This window comes from Erigeron canadensis, chromosome 9 (genome assembly GCF_010389155.1).
Source record: "Erigeron canadensis isolate Cc75 chromosome 9, C_canadensis_v1, whole genome shotgun sequence".
NCBI lineage: Eukaryota > Viridiplantae > Streptophyta > Magnoliopsida > Asterales > Asteraceae > Erigeron > Erigeron canadensis.
Window position 1 is genome coordinate 33,895,115 of NC_057769.1, and position 24,051 is coordinate 33,919,165.

General features: G+C 32.8%; 3 protein-coding genes across 3 annotated transcripts; 2 read left to right on the forward strand and 1 right to left on the reverse strand.

Annotated features, from left to right (window-relative positions):
• Positions 1–702: 702 nt before the first annotated feature.
• On the forward strand, positions 703–3,153 carry LOC122583641 (receptor-like protein kinase FERONIA). The gene is made up of 6 exons (XM_043756026.1): positions 703–1,572; positions 1,727–1,817; positions 1,947–2,017; positions 2,378–2,459; positions 2,542–2,657; positions 2,746–3,153. Exons 1-6 carry the CDS (start codon positions 703–705, stop codon positions 2,845–2,847), a joined length of 1,332 nt encoding a protein of 443 aa, XP_043611961.1. The 3' UTR covers positions 2,848–3,153.
• Positions 3,154–15,032: 11,879 nt separating this feature from the next.
• LOC122583642 (receptor-like protein kinase ANXUR2) lies at positions 15,033–15,962 on the forward strand. The gene has a single exon (XM_043756027.1). It carries the CDS (start codon positions 15,033–15,035, stop codon positions 15,960–15,962), a length of 930 nt encoding a protein of 309 aa, XP_043611962.1.
• Positions 15,963–19,902: 3,940 nt separating this feature from the next.
• Positions 19,903–20,976, reverse strand: LOC122583643. Its single transcript, XM_043756028.1, has one exon. The coding sequence runs from the start codon at positions 20,974–20,976 to the stop codon at positions 19,903–19,905; it is 1,074 nt and encodes a 357-aa protein (XP_043611963.1).
• Positions 20,977–24,051: the final 3,075 nt, after the last annotated feature.

The following is a 24,051-nucleotide window of genomic DNA, read 5'->3' on the forward strand; positions in this document are numbered from 1 at the left end:
TTAAACCCTCGGTTGATCTCTCCTCTTGAGTAATTTCTGTCATTATGAGTGTTGATATGCTTGCTTTTGGTCCGATCTACTCTGATCCAGCCTTCTTCTTCATCTTTTCTTCCATGGTGATGTAGATCTGTGTAGTTGTTGTCGCTGCCTGACATCTTTTTCCCCCAAACCCTTTTTTGGCTCATCCTTTGATTGAATATTTTTTCGTCCTACTGCGTTACTTTTGATTTTGTATATCCGGTTCAATTATATGCAAACATCATAAAAATTACTGTAATTATAAAGCTGAAATTCTCTTAAAAACACTAGCAGCAACGAAAAGGTAATTATAGATTCAATTGTCAACTTAAGCACTAATCTTGTTATCTTTTAATGGTTTTTAAAATTTAGTGAAATTTTACCCCAAACTAAATATGAGTTACTTATGAAAAGTTGTGCAGTATGGTGGGTTAGTGTGTTGATTACGTGGCATTGTGGATTGTTAAAGATAGTCTGACTACTTATGATAAACCTCATGGGAATGTATGAAAAATCAAAACAAAATGTTCTAAACACTTGTTGTGTAATTTGATTAAATTCATGAGCTAGCCAGTTTCTAATTCCGCCCTTTCTGAAAGTCTTTTCTTATTTTACGTTTCAAATTGACAGAGCATTTACCAAAACATAACACCGCCGGAAGGATTGTTGAAACAGATGCACGTAATGAAAATGCAGAAATTTGAATTGAAAGTGATACAAGAAGCAACTAATAACTTTGAATTGTGTATTGCCAATGATATTCATTACGACGAACGAATATACGAAGGAGAACTGATTACAACCTTCGGAATACCTACAAGGGTATTAATAAAGAGGTATCCCGAGAAGTCGAGACGCGGTTATGATCATTATTCGAAGTTTGTGGACGTTCTCCAAAAACTACACCATCCAAATTATATCTCTTTTCTCGGTTATTGCCATGAGAAACGGGAGCAAATTATAGTGTGGGAGTATCCAGAGCGTGGAACATTAGATCAGTATATAAGCAGAAGGCGTAGCAGTAATACTACTACTAGTCTTACGTGGCTACGTCGACTTGAAATATGCGCAGGTGTAGGTCGTGGGTTATCTTACCTCCATAGTCAAAACCTGGGCGAGGATAGTTTGAAAAGCGCCTCTATTTTTCTTGATGACAAGTGGGTTGCTAAATTTGGTGATATAGATATATCCACTCAAGGTTCAACAGGTGATAGTGCTTATAACTCCCCCGAAAGGATTCGTCATGGTGTTCATACGAGTAAAACCAATGTATATTGTTTCGGCATAATATTATTTGAAGTTCTGTGTGGGAGGCTGTGCAGCGAAGAGGTGGATGGCGTCATGTTATCGGCTGCACTCATCAAAGATTTGTATGAAAAGAAGAAACTCGATGAGATTGTTGATCCTGCTCTTTTAAGAGAAGATCAGAAGGTCAGCTCATACTCAGTGGACAAATATTCATCAATCGCATATCAATGCTTGACGGATGATTATAAAATGCGACCTTCCATGGTTGATGTCGTCAAAGAGCTTGACGAGATATTGAGTATCGAGGTAAGTCATTCATGGATTTCTGATAAACAACTTATCTTATGTTGATTTTACATCTATATTAACTACTACATAGATTTTTAAATATTTGGTTTCAATTTTTCTCTGTTTTTAAATGTGTTTTTTCCTGCCTAACATATTAACTTGCTCCCTTTAGGGATCCGGTGATGATCACATTCAAGAAAACAGTAAGGGCGCATGTATGGGAAGGCTTCTCAGTATCGAACCCCACGAGCTTCAGTTTCCATGTAAAACTTTTAATAATATTTAGTTCATTTCTTGAACTAGTTATTTCCACATTCAAACTCATTATCCTGCTTTCCTATATCAAATTGTGATTGTGATTAGTTTCAGTCTCATTGTGTTGTTATATATAGTTGAATTGATGAAGGAGATCTCAATTTCCCTGCTGCTAAAAAACAAAACGGATAGTCATGTAGCATTTAAGGTAACAGTAGTACTCACTATTAGCACCACCATAAGCTTAAGATATACACTATAATGAAACATCAAACATCAAAGAGCTAAAACTTTTATGAGAAAATAACATATATACCCAAAAATCATCACATATTTATATATATGGGAAAAGTGAATATAAGGCTATCTGGCACCTAATTTTAGGTGTGAAACCCTTTCACATAATATTTTTTTAATATATTTTGTTTAAGGAATACAATTTTGGTCCACATGAATTTTCTGGATTAAAACAATAAATATTTGAGTGTTTTACGCCTAAGTTTAGGTACCTAACAATCTTATCTAACCATCCTCTATATATATATATATATATATATATGAATTGCAGGTGAAAATTACGAAGCCAAATAAGTATTTTGTTGATCCACCTACCGGGGTTTTGTTGCCTTACACTACTAGAGATGTTACATGTTAGCTTCTGACTATTTTCAATTGCGTTTGTTTGTGTCCAGCAATTTGCTGCTGGTTAATACTCAAGTCTTCAATTTTCAGGTACAATGAGAACTCAAAAGGAGGCACCTCAAGACATGGAATGCAGCGATAAGTTTTTGCTTCAAAGTGCAGTAGTTAGTCCTGAATTACTGCCAAAAGATATCAATAGAGAGCTGGTAAGTGATTTGTTTCATGATCAGATTCTTTTCACTTGATCAACTTCATAATGGAATTGAAACTTAATTCTGTACGTACCTGTAATAGTTTGAGAATAAGGAATCGAGTAATCAAGTGGAGGAATGCTTATTAAACATCCAATACGTTTCTCCCAATCCCATCAATGAACGTCCTCGTGATCCTCAGTAAGAGAAGCTCGGAAGAATTAAGGTCCTCTCCAAGAGTGCCCATAATAATATCCAAAGCATCGGCTATATATGATTGATGAGGTAATATATATATATATATATTTGAACTTATATCGGTGTTATAAGCATTCTTATTAACCTTAAAAATCAATTAAGCTAGATATTAATGTTGACGAGGTTTGATAATAGATCGATGAAGAACAAATTTGTAATTGAATCACTCAATTTTGTTGAATCAAATATACATACAATAATATATGTATACAGCTTTTAGCTTTGATGACATGAATTTGAAACTAATTAACAATCATCCTTATTAATTTTTTTTTTTTTAAACGATGTGATCTTTGTTTTTGTAAAGAGTACACAATGGTTCTGAACCAGAACATCCCTAAGGTTTACATAGCTGATCCTTACACTGGCTATATCACTATTTACAAATAAAATCCTACAAGTCGATATATATAAAAATAAAAGTTATGATCCCGTTACGGTATCACTCTCCATGCCACTTAATCTAGACCAAAAACCGACGTGGTCCATCATTAAAGTTGGGCCAGCAGGGCGACGAGCCAACGAGCTGTAACACACGCATCCGGTATCAGTTTTTTAGTCCATATCAATTCATATCAGGCCCAACTTTTAAATATTCTTAGAGGGTGATATTTTACACGGCCCCAACTCTAAATTGCTTTTTGCTCATTTGACAACCTTTCATATTATTTTAGATTTTCAAAAGCACACAGGAAGTAATTTAGAATTTTAGATAGCTTTGGTTTATTCACTTATTTGGTTGCAGTTTTGAAGAATATATATGTTTTATTACCATTGAATATTGGTATTCTTATTTTTTATTTTTTATCTTTTAAGAAAGGTAGTAATTCATTATTAGTTATCTAGCTACGGCCAACTAGGTTCCATCCAAGTATAATAGTACTATAGTAGAGATGATGTTTACTTTCGAAGAAAGATCGTGTTTTCTCGTTGTACATGTTGTCCCTCTAATAAAAATCATGAACTTAATTTCCTACACCTTATTATAGAATCAATACGCTTGGATAGCTCAACAACTTCTCTAAACTTGCACGTACACAATGATGGTGCGGAATAGCTGCAATAATCCGAGTCAAGTAACAAATTCAAGTCTATTACTTGTTTTTCCGAATTTAATTGATTTCTAATTTTATGTCTTGTGCCGTAATTAGATAGATAAATCATATATTGCATTTATGTTCTATAGGAATCTAGGTACTATACCTTGGTATTTTTTTATTTTTTTTTAATTTGAACAATCATAGAAGATAGATTTCTAATTTCAGCTTAACTTTTTTTTGTATAAAAGTAAAAACAAAAATTATAAAGCTATTTCATTATGTTGAATTTTCATTTAACAATATGTACAGTACATGTACATCCCATGTAAATTGTGATCTACGAAAACCGCCCATTAGGCCCATTAACACAAGACCAGACTTCGGTAAAGCTTCTCTGAAGCCGGATTTTAGGGGTGAGCAAAAACCAAACCAAAAACCGAAAAAATCATGAAAACCGAACTGAAAAAACCGAAAACCGAAAAAACCAAAAACCAATGGTTTTGGTTTTCTAAAAACCGAAAGTTGTGGTTCGGTTCTGGTTTCTAATGAAAAACCGAACCATAAAACCAAACTGAACCAAAAATATATATTTTTTACTTTATTTTATATTTATATCATTTTATTATTAATTTTTGATAAATATGTTAATATATTTGCATTTTTAGATGTATATAGTAATATCATTAATATGTTTTTAGTGAAAATACACAATAAAATTAATTTGTTTTAATAATTGTATATTTAAACAACGCGAAAAAAATATAAATAGTTATATATAAAATTTGTTTGAAGTTTGTACAACTTACTTTTATGGATTTGTTGTCATTGTTGTAGTGTTATTGTTATTAATATTGTTTTGAAAACTTGTTGAAATTAATTAAGGTGTAATTATAGGGTATAAAACTTATAAACTTTTCAAGCTTAATTTGACCCAAACCATAAGTGGTTAAAAACCGACTAAAACCGAAAAACCGAACCGAATTAGACTTAAACCGAAAAAATTGAAACCGAAACCCAATGGTTTTAGTTTTCAAAAACCGAATTATAACGGTACGGTTTCGCGCGGTTTTAGTCAAAAACCGAACCGTACTCACCCTACCGGATATGTGCCCAATGGACCAAACTTCTAACTTTGTTTTTTCTTTTTTATTTAAAAGTTAACTTATACCAAACATCTTACCACAAACTTCTAACCGATCAAAAAGTAAAAATTGTAGCATTAATTACTTTTATTTATCGCAAATACTTTTTCTTAATTAGGAGATCGAAGTATTCTTTTGGGATAATTAATTAAGATGCCCAATAAACTACAATTGTCGACAGGGGAAATTCTAGGTCCTTTGTGTTCTAATAAAATGCTCAATAGTCATCATCATATCCTTAATTTGGCTATAACATTGTCTTTATGCTTAATCTGTTTATTCAACACCAGCTGTTATTACTACTACACATAACGCCAAGTTTTGTTTTAACTTTAAAAAACAGCCACGGAATAATAAAAAAAATATTCGTGTACCTCGACTAACCACCTTATGAATTAATATATGCTACTAGTTTTATTCATTTAACAATTGGCATTCCCACGAAATCTATTTGCGACAATGAAGTTTTACCAAATGAGCCACCGTAGTAGACTTTGCTATATATATTCAGTAGGTTAAGAAATTAACTTTTATTTATTTATTACAGAAGATTCTAGTTAAGTATGTATGTGCAAACACTTTCAAACGAAACAACTGCGTACATTTTTATGTAATATATTGTATAGACTATTGACCAAAACAAAACGCAAACAACTACGTACAATATTTTTATGGCTGGTGATTCTTTCATGGTTGGTTTTGATACATACAAAGGAAGTCTAATATAAATAGACTATTATACCTTTATCCTATATTTACCCAATAAATTTTCACCTTTACATGTTTGACCCTTCAAAGTTCATGATCGAAAAGCACTATTCCGTCACCGTCTCATTTATTCTTTTTCACGAAACTCAAACATCCACATGCGTCATTATGTTTATCCCTTTCTCTGTTGTTTTTTTTTTTAACATCTTTCTCAGTTGTACACCATTTATATCTTGATTAGCATTGTATACAAAATAACTTTATTTTTAATTCCTTTCTAGTATTCTAATTAACAAAAAGTCAAAATTTGTTGACAAAGTCAGTCATGTATCCATATATATATACATACCATATAATCTTGATTTCTAAAAAAACTGAATAACTGAAATCCAAAAACCATGGCTTCAACTATATATATAGATACATATATATACACACACATGAGACATATTCATATACATATAATAGATATGAAGAAAACGAGAACGAGGTGATCAACAGCCGGGTGTCGGACCGATGAACGGCGAACCAAAAGAACATTGAAGCTTTTGTATAGACCGGAGAAGACGAAGGGAAAGCGAGTGACATGTCTTCAAAAATAAAAATCTATATATAAAGAAAAATGTTTACTTATTGTTTTGTATTTATTAATTTATGAGAAAATGTCACAAATGGTCCCTGTGGTTTGTCATAATCGCATTTTGCCCCTTGTGTTTTTTTTCCATTGCAAACGGTCCCTGAGTTTTTCATTTCCGTTGTCACAGGTCCCTGGCACTAACTTCTGTTAGTTTAAGCCATTAAACTCCTCATGTGCAAACCACATGAGGGTATAATCGTCTTTTGTTGCACCCATTCTTCCCCCATTACAAGGATCTTAATCTATATGTTCTTTTATTTAATATATAAATTTAACACAATTATCCAATTATAAAATCATCATAACAAGAATGATCTAATATCAACTGCTAGAATCTTAATCTAATATCTGAAAATCATTTTAAAAGTGCTTGAATTCAGCCTTGAATGATGAAAACAAACTGGTTTTCATTGAGGTATTATATCGAACACCTGGTGTGCAACTTTCTGCCACTGATTTCTATATGAAATTAGAACCAATAATGTTGCCTAAATGCAAAAAATCAACCAAAAGAAGAAGTATGAGGAGATTTATCTTCATTTTCACTTCAAGTTTATGGAAATTTACCTTGTTCTTCGAGTTTTTTAAGCTTGAACTATAAATGGATTTTAATCTCAACACCATGATGTTTGTAACATTGTATATGATGGGATTGACAAGATTTGATGTTCCAATAAGTACTTGGAGATAGTTTCAGATTCTTTGAATTCAAAGTACATGAGACGACCGGTAAGCAAATGGTAGTTTAGGAAAGCAAATAAACAACTCCAGTCGATGTCACATAGCATCAAGTTTCCTGTACCATATGATATAACCAAAACTTGTGGCTTTGCAAACTTTGCGTTTACAATGAGTTTCGCAAAATCATGTCATGTGGGTAAGTCGGTTGGAAGGTCTTAAAAACCTACGCAAGACATGTTCCTGAGAAGATGATATCGCCAGTAATAAGATGGACAAGAGAAACTTACACCACCGTAATGAATTCTAACTAATTGAAGATTGAAAAAAGTTTTGTGAAATCAAACTATATATTAATATTACATATCTAAGTATATAAAGTGTATATATATAATTATATATTGGTGATTAAAAACTCCTTTTATCACATATAGTCCCTATGGTTGTTAAAAGACGATTATATCCTCATATGGTTTGCACATGAGAGGTTTAACGGCTTAAACTAACAGAAGTTGGTGTCAGGGCCCTGTGGCAACGAAAATGGAAAATCTAAGGACCATTTGCAAAGAAAAAAAGCACAGGGGTCATAATGCGATTATGACAAACCACAGGGACCATTTGTGACATTCTCTGTTAATTTATATACACATAAAGACATTTTTATACATACATAAAGAGAATAGAAGGATTGACTAAAGAAAGTGGTAGATGATGAGCCGTAAAGGATTTTGGATACTTGGTTTTTATTTGGAGAATTGGAGGACTAAGTTGAAAGGGTAAAATATCCGGGAAAAACATAATTTAGGGGTACAATCGTCCATTTGAATTAAATTTCCTTGTATCCGTCAATATCATTCGTGGTGTAAGAATCGGCTATGCAATATTGTATAGACCATTGACCAAAACAAAACCCAGGTCCCAGACAAACCATTTTTCTTATCTTAATCTTCAATATGCGATGACTTGTATTCATAATTAATTTCCAACATCTCCAAAATCCACTCGCAGAAATAAAATCTGTCATGGATACCGATTGAGTTAATTAATGCTAAAAGATGAACCTAGCTTTTTATATACATCTGAATTAATAAGTAGTTGTAATTAAAACTAAGAATAACCGACATGTACATATCTTCATCTCGATCCAATATCAGCAGATTTTTCTAGTATATATATTGAAGAATAATTGATCTAGAGAGATAGGAGATGGAGTGTAGTAGCTAGGTGCCCATCCATGTTAAATACAATATAAACAATGTTAATTACAATTCGTGATATATACTTTGACAGTCCACGAATTCACAACTTATGTATTTAATTAAACTAGGCAAGAATGTAAATAAGTAAATAAACAAGAACAATAAACAAGTTCAAGAGTAACAAATCTATGCAAGTATAATCATATGATTCATTCACTAAACGAAGAATACATGGTTGATTACAAACACTTGACTTATAAGAAATACAAATGAACAAAGTAAATTGCTAAGTCTAGACACACTAAAAACTTAAACAATTTTTTACAAGAGAAATAATAAGTGACACACACTTTCAAGGTGACAAACACACTTGATACAATGCGGCTATGTTGCCTTTTATAGGAGAAGATTAGGGCAACATAGCCTTCTTTGATAATGATATGATGGTGCTTGTCGACATCTGATTGGCTTAAAGTACTTGAATCATGTGCCTTTGTCTTCTTTACCAAAACGGGTAAGAAAGAGAAAACCCTTGTTTTGGTCCCAACATGTACCTTTGCCATACATGGCAAATTACAGTTGGTTAACCACCATGTGACTTCTTGTCTTCATTCCATTTGAATTCTTCCCGCCATGACTTACATTTTGGAGTATTCAACTTGCGGAAGAAAGTCACTTCCCGCCAGGACTTGCTGAAGACTCGCTGATGACACACGTCAGCGAGCAAGTCTTCGTCAGCGAATCCCAGACTTAACAATCTCCCCCTATTTGCTGAGGAGACTTGCTGAATGAAAAAGTCTTAAAGACATATATGAGGGAAGAATTAATATCTTTATTTCATATCAATAATGTTACAAAGACATTTACAAACTAAATATGAAAGACACTGGAGGAGGCCATTGCTGCTTCTATCTCATAAGCTTCTTCCTGCTTGGCAATCCTCAGCACTGGATCATTCATTCTATGAGGCTTCATCAGCTCCTCTTCTATTTTGCTGATGACTGATCTGGCACTTGGCATCTTAGAAAATCTTTTACGGAGGCCGATCAGAAATCCAGTAGAAGCTCTTTCGATTTCAGCAAGGCGAAAGAGGAGCTCATCATTTCCAAAGTTGTTAAAGAAGATGCCAGCAGGTTGCTCAAGAACTCTTCCTTCTTCAAAATAAGCTCTAGGAGGAAGCCTCAGGTTCAAGCCAGCATCAGTGGGGATTGGAGGAAGGTCAGCTAGCAAGGGTCTTTTAGCATACTTTCTTTTTGGTGCCCTCTTGCCTGCTGATAGAGTGACAGCTGCTGGGATTCCAAAGACAGCTCTCAGCAAAGGAAGATCTGCCTTGAACTTGGTTTCATACTTCAGTGCCCTTTCTTTAAGTTGTTGCTCTACATCAACTTGCTTTTGTCTGTAGAGAGCTTCGGGCCCACCAGTGGTTAGCAACAATCTTTGCTCAGCGTTTATCTCATCTGTCTCGGTGAGAGCTAACTGGGAGATGAATTCTAGGTTTTTCCTTTCATTATCCTGGTTTTTCTTTCTTCTATTAAGCTCCTCCAGCGCCTCAGCTTGAGTTTTTCCCTCAGCAGTAAGAGAAAGAATATCAATCACTTGGAATTTATTACCTGCTGGGGAAGTGACAGAGAGATTTTCAACAAAGAGATAATAGGATGGTCTCCTGCTAGTGCCAGGTCCTGCTGCAGCTCTTTGTCTTTCTAATACTTGTTGTCTAACAACTTCCTAACCTGCTCTTATAGTATGAGGGCTGAGCACCTCTTCCTCTTCATTAAAAGTGGTATCACGGGGAGCATCGGCAACAATCAAACGTTGCTCCCCCTCAGCATTTGTCTCCCCCTCAGCACCAGCAGGGGGAACATCGACATCCTCCTTCATTAAAATCTCCCCCTCAGCACCTGAAGGGGGAACTTCACTTGCATCTTCTACAACCACCATTGCCCTTTCTTCATTTTTTGTTTGGGTGGCTGTAGCATCGTCATTATCCTCGTCAAGGACCTCATCAGCAGCCTTTTCATGTATATCGTTTACAGCCTTTTTCACTGCTTTAGAGACGAGATCCAAGATCACAGCATCCACTTTCTCCCCCCTTGTTGGTTGTATCATTAATTACAACCTCCACAGTTGCTGTTGGGGCTGCTTGCTGATTCAGAAGTTGTTGCAGCATGTTCTTTATTTCTCCAACTTCTGTCTCAAGCTTCTGTTAGCACTTACGATCTTCCTCAGTGAATGAGACTTGATGAGGAGGAAGACTGGCCACTGGTGTTTCCAAGGCACTGATGGCCTTAGAATTGTTTCGACCTGGGTGATGAGGGGAGAGACCAGGTCAGCAAGTTTCTTTACCTCAGCAGCTGTTGAGTCACTGCTGGCAGATGCCTTCTTTGCCAGCATTCTAGTGGCATTGCCCGTTCGAATTGATGATCAAGCCAATTAAATTCATTTAAAAGTATTTAGTTTAGGGACAGAATTGATGATCAAGTTAAGCATTCTCAACCTTTTTTGATTTTTAGGTAGAAAGGGTGAAACAAACAATGGAGGAGATGCGTGAAGCGCATGAAAAAGCTAAAAGAGAGATGGAAGAGCGTATGGCAAAGCTTCTGGAAGCTCACGAAAATGCAAAAAAAGAAATGGCAGAACGCGAGGATCGTCTTAAAAAAGAAGTCGAGGATAGTAAAGCTTTGTCGGAGGCAATTAGGAGAGAGATGCGTGAGCAGATGGCCAAAGTTATGATGCTCGTACCAAACTTGAAGCCTTGACGTTCATGCTTAACTACTACTTAAACTTGCTATTTTGTTTGTAGTTGCTACTTAACTTTTAGGATGCTATTGTGTTTTGGATGATGCATGTGAATTATGTGTGGATGATATTTAGGATGTTTAATGTTGCTTGGTATTTTTAGGAATTTTGTGTTGATTTGTGAATGGAAACAGGTGCCAAATTTGCTAGAAAAAAAATCTGTATAAAAGGAATTTTGGGCAGATTTATGTGCAAATTCAGTCAGATTAGGGACGGATTTGTGACAAACTATTCCGTCGAAAAACTAGCATCCGTCGAAAATAATTAATAATTAACCCATCGGAAGTCTGTCGGAAATATTTCCGTCGGTAAAATGGAGGCAGATTAGCGGCGGAAGATGCCGTCGGTAAACTAGATCCGTCGGTAGTAAAGCACAAGACTTCCGTCGAAAATCCGTCCCTAAAACGTCTGTCGGTAATATAGCTATCGCTAATCCGTCGTGGATAGTCCATCGCAAATCTGTCGGTAATATTGATTGCCGTCCCAAAATTTTACCAAGGCCGTTTTTTGGGCCGGAGAAAATCCGTCGGAAAGTGACTTTTGGGACGGATTTGGGACAGATTTTGCCGTCGGTAATTTCAGTTTTTCTAGTAGTGATATGCAATGACTTGTTCATAATTTAGTTCCAACGTCTCCAATTAAGTTCTAACATCTCCAAATGTAACAAAGTCAACCTACTATTAAAAGGTAATTACTCCATGATCAATGGGACGCAGACGGTTTAGACTTCAGAGATTGCATGCCATGTGAGTAACATCGCCACATGGAATAGTTGTGGACGTGGTCAACCGAATTATTCAATTAAGCTTTTGTCAATATGAGTGGTTTATACTTCAAATAATAACGAGAATAGTATCTGCATGTTGTGACGGTGATGGAGGTGCTAACGGGTTAGTGATATAATGGTGGTGGCGATGGTGATCTACTTGACGAGCTCTGCCCTTAGCCGTACGAGCTCCGTCATCGAATCAAAAAAATTCGTCGAATGTATATCGAATGACCAGTCTAACGAAAGAGCATAGAATTTTAAAAACACTCATATAAATTTTATAATTTATCGATGTACGGTTTTAAGATAGAAGATTTTGAATGAATTATAAGAATAAAGTGATTTATAAAAGAGAAAAAAAAATGATTGGTTTTTTTAGAAGAAAAAAAAAGGATATTATAGTTATTTTAGGTAAATATAGAATAGATAGGATGAACATTTTGGAAAAGTAATGTTGAAACTTAATTAAAATTTTAAGCTCAATATTAAAAATCAAACATAAAATTACTTTATAATATATAATATAGTATTGATATAGATAGATATTAATAAACTTATTATCATTTGTGGCCCAAATCCCATAATATTATTTTATTTTTTTCAAAAAAAAAAATTAGTCATTCATATATATTTACCTTACTCCATAATTATGGAATAGCAAATTAATAATAAATTATATTCAAGTCAAGTAACACCAACTATCCCAACTGATGTTTCTTTTCTTTATACTACCGGAAGAAACATATCGCCTTCCTCTCCTTAAAAACCTTGTCGACACTAATAGTTGTTTATTCAATGATCTTCTCGTTTTTATATATAGTTAAAACATCATATTGATACTATATACTATTTTATAGAATCTATGTGTTACGATGATGAAATTTCACCAAAGGCATAGGCGAGTTGACTTTGTTATTCAGTTGGTTAAGATAATACTAATTTTTACCCAAAAAGTGAACTTGTATTAATTATCAAAAGTTACAGGTATCAACAAATAAACTTTGGACAACCCCGAGTGATACATCAAAATTCGTACACACTATACAATATACAAAGAGAAAACTAAACCACTGGAACCTCTTTGATCTTCAACTCCCAAATTCTTTCACATTTCACATACAGTCAAATACTTCAAAAAAGAACCATCGGTTACATCCAACACACCATACTTAATAGTGTTAGAAAAGGACCAAGTAGCCTCAAAGGACCAAGTAGCCTCATTTTTCACTGTTCGCTATATATTCCTTTTCGCACACACTACAAAGCTCATAAAACAATTTTTGGTTTGAAATTCCATTTTTTATACTCCTTAATGACATTGGGAGTCCTCTTTAATTACCTTCAACCCCATAAGATTCAACCTTCTAGTCTCGCTAACGCATTCTATGACAATTTTTGTTTAAGATGATTCTTGTTTGTTAAAAGATGTTAGTGAAATATGTATGCGCTAACTGACTGACTATTTCAAACCAAACAACTACATTTAATTATCAATTATGTACGAAGTACTCGTAATATTTTACGGACGGGACTAAAACAAACCACTTTTCTTAATTTGTAATATGCAATGACTTGTCCATAATTAAGTTCCAATATCTCCAAATGTTATTACATTAATTGAGATGACAAATAAAGTCAACTTACTTTTAAATGGTAATTACTCCATGATCAATGGGACGCATATGGTTTAGACTTCAGAGATTGCATGCCATGTGAGTAACATCACCACATGGCCAATAGTTGGAACAATTTGTACGGATAGGAAAAAAATTTAGTCATGTGGTATAATTAGGAATTTGGCTCAAATTGTTTGCATAAGTAGGAAGAACGGTACCTGACTTCGCATCTACAACACCGGGCTTCATCTTTTTCTTACTTAAACACCGCACTTAAATTTTATTTTTATTTGCAGGTGGTTCAATAGAGAAGAAGACTACTTTTACCGGGTAGGAATTATATTGGAAGTGGAATTTGAAAATATGAAAGTCTGATACACATGCGCACATGCGCACCTGCACCGCCCATGTGACTAACTCATAGACATTAAAATAAAGAATTGACTTTAGATATAGAGAGGTGGTAGATAATGCCAGAATTTATCAGGTTCCAAATAGTCTAGTTTGTCTAAATATCTAAAAGTATATATATATAGTATTTTTTTTGAAGGCAGAGAGGTATTATATTAACAGACTACTAACAAATCGCTAGTAAACCCGAAAGTATATATGCCCAAAAAATATGGGTTTTCACCTTATCTCGTTTTTGATGGTATCTCAACTTGACCCGGACCAACATTAAACCCCATAAAAAACCAACCAAAGAACTAGATTATACACCTATACATATGAAAAAAGCACAAACAAGATCAGGATAATTAAATAGGCTTCCCTCCATGAGTGAAGATACTATTCTCCATGACTGCAACGTACTTAAACTTCATGATCGCTTTGTGTTACAAACTAAATTCGCACCACTGCTTGCAGCAATACATGGTTAAAAGAATTTGTTTTTCAAACCGTTGTTCAAGAATATGCTTTTAATTAATTTTAATGTTTACTTTAATTTATATAAGAAAAATATGTGTAGGGATATGAAAAATATAAATATATGCAAAAATATTATCAATATCTATAATTCTCTTATAAAAAAAAAACCTCCTTTTTATTTTAGGTGAAACTACCTTTGAATTATCAGAATTGTCCTTAACTTTTTATTTTAGCCCTTAATGAATTAATTTACACTCTAAATTTTTATTTTTAATAATTAACACTTTAAGTCCTTATCTTCAAAAAATTTCCACTATCACAATTACATCAACCTACACCACTTGACACCGCCACCACCACAAATAGTATTATCATCGACACTACTAGACCGCCTTCTATCCATTGTTGCTGCATTGTGCAAGTTCTATGCTTGTATAATATAAAAGAAAAACTTTAAACAATAGATTTATAAAAATATGATGCAATTAATAACGTGGAGATTTACAAAATGTTTAAAAAAATTGTCCAGACCTTGTGCTATGTGGGTGCTAATCGAACAAGATAGAAAATCCATTCATTCTTAATCTTGTCAAGCCCTTCCCTCGATTTGCCACGACCTCTTCATCGATCTTATATTCCTTCTTTTTGTTCGTTGTTCATTCATATCACAAAAAATAATGTCTTTTATTAAAGAGTTCCAACATCTCAAAATTTCACTTGAAGATTTAAAATCTGCCACCAATAATTTTGCGGAACGCAACTGTATCGGCAGTGGTGGGTTCGGAAAAGTTTATAAAGGAGAAATTCTCTTATCTGGCGTGCTCACCATGGTTGCCGTAAAGCGTTTGAATACAATACATGGACAAGGAACCAATGAATTTTGGAAAGAAGTAATGTTACTTTCTCAGTTCAAACATGAAAATCTTGTCACCCTCTTAGGCTATTGTAATGAGGGTGGTGAGAATCTTCTTGTTTACGAGTATCTATCCAACAAAAGTCTGGACTTACACTTAAATAGCGTACATCTCTCCTGGGGTCAACGTCTTAACATATGCCTAGAGGCTGCCATGGGACTACAATATCTTCATGAACCTGTAGAGGGGAGTCAGCAAAGAGTTTTACATCGGGATATCAAAAGCGCAGATATATTGTTGGATCATAATTGGAGACCCAGGATAGCAGACTTTGGTTTGTCCAAACTAGGTCCTGCTAACCAACAATATACTTTTCTTTTCTCAAATGCAGTGCGTACGCAGGGATATTGTGATCCCTTGTATGCGAATGGAGGCTTATTGACAAAAGAATGTGATGTCTATTTTTTTGGTGTGGTTTTGTTTGAAGTTCTTTGTGGAAGACCATGTATACTACCAAATTATGTCGATATCCATAGATGTTTACCAGAATTGTCAAGGAAATGCTACGTAGAAAATAAAATGGATACAATCATTTCTAGCGGACTACGGGATATAATATCGCCAATGTGTGCAGAAAGGTTTTCAGCAATTGCATATAAATGTTTGCAGTTAGACCGTGCGAAAAGACCAACTATGGATGAAGTTGTGGAACAGCTTAGAAGTGCAATTCATTATCAAGTATGTTTTATCTAACTACACCTCCTTCTCTTTTCGGACAAGTAGGAATTCATGCTATACATATATTGTAGCTAGTGGCAGTACCACATGGGGGTTAAAGGGGGCAAATGTCCACTTCAAAATTTAGATTTTTCCATGTAATTTTAAATTTTCATCGATTTTTAAAAATTTCTCATAGGCTTTTAACATTTTGACCCCTTTTTATATTTATTTTTTAATGGATTTTTTAATATTGCCCCTTTTGGAAAAAAAAAATTTACTTCCTCTGATTGTAGCACACTAAATTTTATATCCAACACATTTCTATACAAGAAAAAAACAAGTCAGACATGATTGATTAAAACACGACACCTGTTAAGCTTGAACAGGTGCACAATACATGACACGAAAACTAACAGGTTACATGATAAGTAATCTGTTTAAGAACTTGATTACATTTTTTGTTCTATACACACTGACCAAATCTATATATATCTCCCCATTTAGATATCAAAGCTTAGATATATAACTTCTCTCATCTTAATATTAATCTATAAAACACATAAAGACTTTTTTATATACTCATTATACATTAAATAATAAACATTTTGTATGTGAAAAGTTTTATAATAAAGAATAATTATCCTAGAAGCTTAGAAACATTTAACAACTTTTTTTCCCGACAATATAACTAATCATTAATTAATTTAATAGACCATGAAAGTCTCGGAAAATTGTTAGATGAGAATAGATGATTTTATAGAATTTATGATTAATTATATAAATAGTACTTGAACTATGTATCATATTACTGATGGTCTATTAAAATAAAAAAATTATGCTAGTCATATCCTAACTTTTCATTTATGCACTCCTGCCATTCCTCTACGTGACGAACATCAGTTTGGCCGTTAAATGTCCACGCATGCATGTCACGTGAGGGGTATTTTTGTGTTTTCTATGTTTTATCTGAATTACAAATATGAAACCAGTAATTATATATATAATACTAAAAACCAACTTTGGTTTGTGAGGAGGAGTTAGTGTATCTAAAAGTATTCCCCATTTAGCATAAGGTACAAGCCTCTTAACGACCGTCATGTGACAGACTTAACGATTGTTAGGTGACGGACTTAATGATTGTTAGCTACTGTTTGGCTAAGTAACGGTAGTTACAAAAGGATATTTAACGGGGTTTTTTTTTCCAAGTTTACACTTTTTTAACTTTTGTCACCAAAGTTTTGCTTTAGTTTATTTTTGTCACATAACTTTAACTTTCTAAATTTTCGCCACTAAAACTTTTTTTTTCTACCTTTCACCTTTTATTTTTTGCCAAATAACTTTTATTTTTCAAACTTTCGCCACACAAACTTTGTTTTCAAGTTTAAGTTTCTTAACTTTTGTAATTTTTTCCACCTCATTTTTTTTAAGTCTCGTGCCGAAAATTTTCTTTTATTTGCTTTTTACCACATAACTTTTGGTTTCTAAATTTTGTTACCAAAGTTTCAATGTCTTTATTTTTAACCACAACTTTTGTTTTATTAACTTTTGTCACGTAAATTTTGTTTTTCGCCTTAATGTTTTCTAACTTTTGTCACGAAAGTTCTCTTTTTCTCCTGGGGCAACGCCCGGGTAGAAATACTTGTTTTCACTATTATTTAAGTATTATTTTCATAATTTACCCTTTAAAGCATTATCTTACTTATAAAACTATATTTATCAATTATTGATAATAATATATTGTTGTTATTAAAATATTATTGTTAATAAATACGGAGTATTATTTAGAAATAACTAATAACTTTATAAAACTTCATTGATATTTTGTAAAAATTTACAATTATTTTATAAAATAATATTTTATTTTTATAAAATGTTATTTTTAGTCTATAAAGGTTATTATTTTTTTTTATGAAAAACTTATTTAAATAAATTCTATTAATATATAAGATTATAGACACTACAACAAAAATGTTATTTGCTCATACTTATTTCTTCACACTTCTAAAATATGTGGAAAAAATATGTTAATTTGTTCACACTTAAAATTGTATAAAATATTTTGATTTTGTAGATTTATTCACACTTTTAAATATGAGTTTTTTGCACACATTTATAAGTGTAAAGAGACTATTAATTGTTCTGACATCTTTTATAAATACAAAGAAACTAATGTTAGAAAATGACATATTTATTGTAATGAGATCATCATGATTTTGATAAATATTTATTCTGATATTTATTCTATGTTTAAGAAAGCGTATATTATATAGTTTTTTTTAGAATAACTATTTATCAAAATACCAAAAGAGTGTTAAATGATTGAAAAGAATTCAATCATTAGCCCTTTATTACATAGCTAGTTTTGAGGCACGTCCGATGGGTGTATTGTCTAAAATATATATCAAAGGTAAATATCAAAATAATAAATAATAAAACAAGTGAAAATTAACAAAACATGAACAAAACAAATTTAAAAGAATAGACACTTTAATAGTAAAAAAAAATGTCATAATCAAACTACAATTGATCACATACTAAATTAAAAGAGATGAAAATAACAATAACATAACAGTTTAATTTTAAATAAACAAACACGAACAAAATACCAAAAAATAAAATTAAAGTGATATAAAAAAAACCGTATGTTTTTTTGTTCAAAAATTTGTTGAACTTGATTTTTTTATTAAATATATGATGAGGAGGAATAATAGTGAGAATGATTAATAAAAATTTAGGTTGTATATATAATAACTGATTGAGAGAGTTTAAGGATACTATGCAACTTTAAAATTTAAAAAGATTTTTTAGATAGAAAAATATTTATAATAGAGCTTTAAAAATATTTATCGATTTAATAAGCAAATAAATATAAAAGATCTAGAAAAAAAAAAGAGTTCTAGAGTAGTTAGGAGAAAGTTTTAGGCTTAAAAAGAGCTTTTAGGGGGAGCAAGTGTACCTCTACCTACTCTTTTAATTATATTATAAATTTTTTTGATTAATAGAAATTAAACTATATATCTCTATAGTTGAAAACATTTTTTAGACTTAACATTTTATAGACTTTTTTATTTATTACTTAAATAGTTTTTCAGAAAATTTTATTCATTATACATTTATGAAAGCAAAAATTGGCACAATATCACGAAGCGGCTGCTTTACTAATTGGATTACTACCACAGCTTTATGTTTTTTTCATTTTTTAAACAACATCATAAATAACTTTTAGATGCAATTTATAGCTATACTAGTACGTAAATATAATGTCCAGTAATTAGAAAAAGTTTAAAATAAAAATAGAACCAATATGAAATGCTTATATATGAATTATTATTGAGTTAATAATCTAAAATTTAAAATTCAGTTTTAATGAACTGCTTTTATTAACTATGTAAGGCCTTATACTAAGCAAGACTCACTTTACTCTCTTCCACGCCTCTTCCACACTGTCACATCAACTTTTCTCTCTTCATCCACCTCTTCCACAATCACTCCCTATAACCCCTTTTCCACACCTCTTCTACACTTTTCATTTTTTTTTAATATTTACATAAAAAATAAATAATTCAACATTTTTTTAAAATTAAATATTAAAAAAACACACTACATTTATTTAAAAAAACACATTACATTAATAAAAAAAAACACAATACATTTATTTAAAAAGAAAAACAATACATTACATTTATTAATTGAAAAAACACAACTAGAAAAAACAAAATACACTCAACGTTCACGTTGGTTTTCTGGCAAGTTCCAAATGTGCTCGACTAGGGCGCCTCTTTGACGGTTGTGTGTCGCCCTATCACGTAACTCCCCTGTCATACGTAACTGAATGTCAACACGTTCGTCCCAAGAACGCGTTGGCGGGTTTTCGGGAATTAGCTCCAAATCCAAAGGACTGATTGCACGCCCGTTATATTTAACGACCATGTTGTGCAACAACACACAAGAGTACATGATGCGTTTAATTTTGTTAATACTTAATTAATGGACGCGCACCCTGTTGAAGGATTCTCCATCGGCCTTGAAGTACCCCAAAAGCACGTTCCACGTCTTTTCTTGCAGACTCTTGGAAGTGTTTGAATTTAGAGGTCTTAGGGTCCATGGGACACTTGAAAGACTTGACAAGTGTAGCCCATTCTGGATAAATACCATCAGCTAGATAATAACCCTTTGTAAACTGTTGGCCATTAACGGTGAAATTTACCGCAGGAGCTTTATCTTGGAGAAACTGGTCGAACAAGTCAGATTCATTAAGGATGTTGATGTCGTTGTTCGAACCGGCGGGCCCAAAGTAAGCATGCCAAAGCCACAAATCATACGAAACAACCGCTTCAAGCATAATCGTCGGGTGTCTTTTGTCACCACGAGTGTATTGGCCTTGCCATGCTATTGGGCAGTTTCTCCAAGCCCAATGCATACAATCAACGCTTCCAAGCATACCCGGAAAACCATGTACCGCCTCATGTTTAGTGGTCACGTGGTTAACATCTTCTTGTGTTGGTTTTCTCAAAATCTCGGCGTGATATAATTGAATAACACATTTGCAGAAGGAGTTCAACGAATCGGCAGACGTTTGAGCACCCATTTCGAGGTATTCATCTAACTGGTCGGCAGTAGAACCATAAGCCAGTTGGCGTATAGCGGAAGTACATTTCTGAAAAATGTTTAACGTCGGCCGACCCACAGCATCGGTTGGAGCGTTGTGGAAGAATGCAAAGTGGGGCGGTAATGGTTGTACAGCGTCAAAGTTATATATATCGTTCACTATACGAAGAAACATTTCTTTCGGCATTCGAAAACGCCTTCTAAAATAATCGGCAGGATAAACGGGTTGTGGGGCAAAGTAATGATTGTATAAACGTGTGGAGGCTTCCACATGGTTTCTGGTTATTGATCGTCTCGGTATTTTTGGTTTGTCGGCCATTCTCGAGCTCTCTGCTTCTGCTTCTTCATCTTCGATTATATTAACGAAAGTGTTTAAAATTTCGGCATCTACTATATATTTACTCATGTATGAAACTGAATCTTCGTCGGAACTCGACATATTTAGTGAAAATGTATAGAGTGTGTGTTATTATGTATAAAAATATATGAGTGAAAAGAAGTGAATGAGATGAGAATGGTTGAATAGAAGTTGGTTTTTATAGAGAAGTTTTTTTTTTAAAAAAAAGTAGTCGTTTGAAAAAAAAAACAATGAAACAAACTTACGCTCCTCTCAGTCCCACCACCACGCTCCTCCTCCTCGTCAAAGCTCTTCGGCCCATCGAAACCACTCGAACGAATTGCCGGTCGACGAGGGAGCTCCCTAAGCTTGACTCGTCGACGAGCCAATCGAAGACTCCATCGACGCAGCTTAGTATCCGGCCTAACTAGTTTATATTAATGTTCATCACTTACAAAAATTGTAATTTATTTCTTAAAGAAAAAAGGTATTGAAAGTGTATACAACTGAAACCTTTAATTATATTACACTATTTAAAAGAAAAACCAATTTAATTAAACTAATTAATTAAGAAAACGTGAACTTTTATAATAAATCTAATTAGTAAATTAACCATTTTCACCTAATAGAAGTATAATATATTACTAAACTAATTTACAAGAAAGATCTTCTAACCCTTAAATAATCATACTAACTCATTTTACATCAATTAATTTTATATTTATCACCACACTGACTCCTACCGTTACAGCCGCCACCAATGCATCGGGGGAGTATATATCTAGTTCAATTAATATTAGAGTAATTCTAAAGTGACAAATAAATGGTTAGAAACTCATGTGTACCAATCAAGTAAGGAGTAGAGAAGAAAGAAAGAAATAATAAAAATAATTCTACTGGTTTATAAAAAAAATATATATATTCTAATTGTTTTCATTAATGACACGTAAGTTTGTAAAATTTGTTTATATATGTTATTTTAAAATTCTTTTTATTATAAAACGGAAGTAAGTTAATAAAACAATTAAACTATTCGCCTTCCTTAAACAACATCAATATGCATATAATATAATCAACCACTAAATAGACAAATAAATAAAAGAAATACTAACTCTTAGTAGAAAAATCCGAAGACGACATTGTCACGTACTAGAGCCTAAAGTAGAACTGCTATTGAGTCTCGTACATACGAACTCTTTATGGACACTAGCTAGGTGCTAGCCACAACTCTGAAACAAATTTTGATAGGCAAGAGCCAAAAATAATAACTAGAAATTTAATGTCAAAATCCTCCAACAATGGGAGTGGATTTCGGCCAAGCTTCAATAGAAAGAAGAGAGTTATATTCGAATAAGGAATTTTAGCCTTTTTTTATGCGGAATGGGGCAACATACAATTCCCTACAAGCTACAAGTTTCAATGTAGGATGAAAAAACATTTCTAAAATAGATTTTATATTTCCTTTTTCTTTTCACTACAAAATAGATTATAACCCCGCGTAATACGCGGGGAATATATATATAATTAATGACATATTAAACTGGGTAAAAATTGAACCACTAAAAAAGCGTGAAGTTAGATTAATGTTCGTTGAGATTCTACTGGTTAACGGTGATCGGCCGGTTGGAAAAATAGATACATTATCTATTAAAGGTCTCGCTAAGTAATGTTTTCGTTGGATTGAATGTCTATTATGCATCTGAATATGTCTGTATTTTCTGTACTTGAGCTTTAACGTTTTGTTTGAATAACTTAGTTATTTACAAAATTTACTAACCATTTTAATTACCAATCTATACATCACATGTTGTGTGCTAATCTAACTTAAAGTTATGCATAATATCTTTACGATTTTCATACAATTATTTTTTTGATACATAATTGTGATAGCTTATTATAGATTTTTTATTTGTTTTTTTTTTCAGTTCTTCATTAACTCAAAAATCGTTGCGTAATTATTGAAAAGTTATGTCAATCTGTGTATCGTACCGATCAAAAAGAAAATTTTATTAAAAAAAAGTCAAAAATTGATTTTAAATATGAAAAATGATATAAAATTTAAAAAAATATTAGTTTCCATAATTATATATTAAATAACATTAATAAATAATGTCTACAAATATTTATTAATAAATAAAAATTATTTAATTTATTGAATTAAAATTAAATCTAAAAAAGTTTAAAAAAGGTATATGACATCATCGTTTTGATCTAAAGGCTATAATCAAAAGTTAAATTTTATCCAAGGGTCCAAACTTCTCAATTTTTTAATTAAGGATTCTTCTTTATACATATTTAGAGATAATGTTGTATTTGTTCACACTTTTATTTAGCGTGGACTAACTAAAAGTGTGGACAAATACAACATTATTTTTAGTGTTCTCTTGTTCGACGCACCCTATGTGGGTGGTCAAATGGGTTATTCCATGGTGGGATGGTTCCCTACCCGGTTTGATCGGTTCGTCATGTCTAATCTATTTTTGGCAACTTTTCACTTTATTCAAGTTCAACTAATGTCTATATATTCATTTTGATGTGACTTTAGAGGTTTTTATATATATTTACTAGTCCTAATAACCGTAGTACAAGAAAATAAATGGTCAATATTACAACTTGTCTTACAAGAAAATAAATGAACATACAAATGTTGTTGAAAGACGTCAGACCTTTTGAATCACGATCTAAACAACTACAAACGTGCGGAATCCGATTGTACTTGTCTTTGAGGATTCTAAATAAACATGAACATATAATCACGAATACACATAGAATAAATAAGAACAGATGTATAATTCGTAATATATCATTAATCATATGAACATTACACCAAATAAGTATACATCTGAATGGCACGGGGTATAGATCTTTACCCCGTGCGCCATGAACGAAATCTGTTGCAACTAAGATCGTTCCCCCACAATTGTAACCTAATTCTAGTATATATATAGGTTGTAGAAACGGGCTGGACTTCTATCTTGTTCATGGGCTTCGACTTCCGTCACACGAACTAGATGCCTCGTGCTGACGTCATCACGAGGTGATGTGACATCATCACGACCTTGATGATGCCTTCTCTTCATCATAATTAGCCCTTGGAATTGCATTGCAATGGAAAACAATCTATGCACGAAATGTGTATCTACGATTGTATAAGTTTTTAGACACACTTGGAAAACT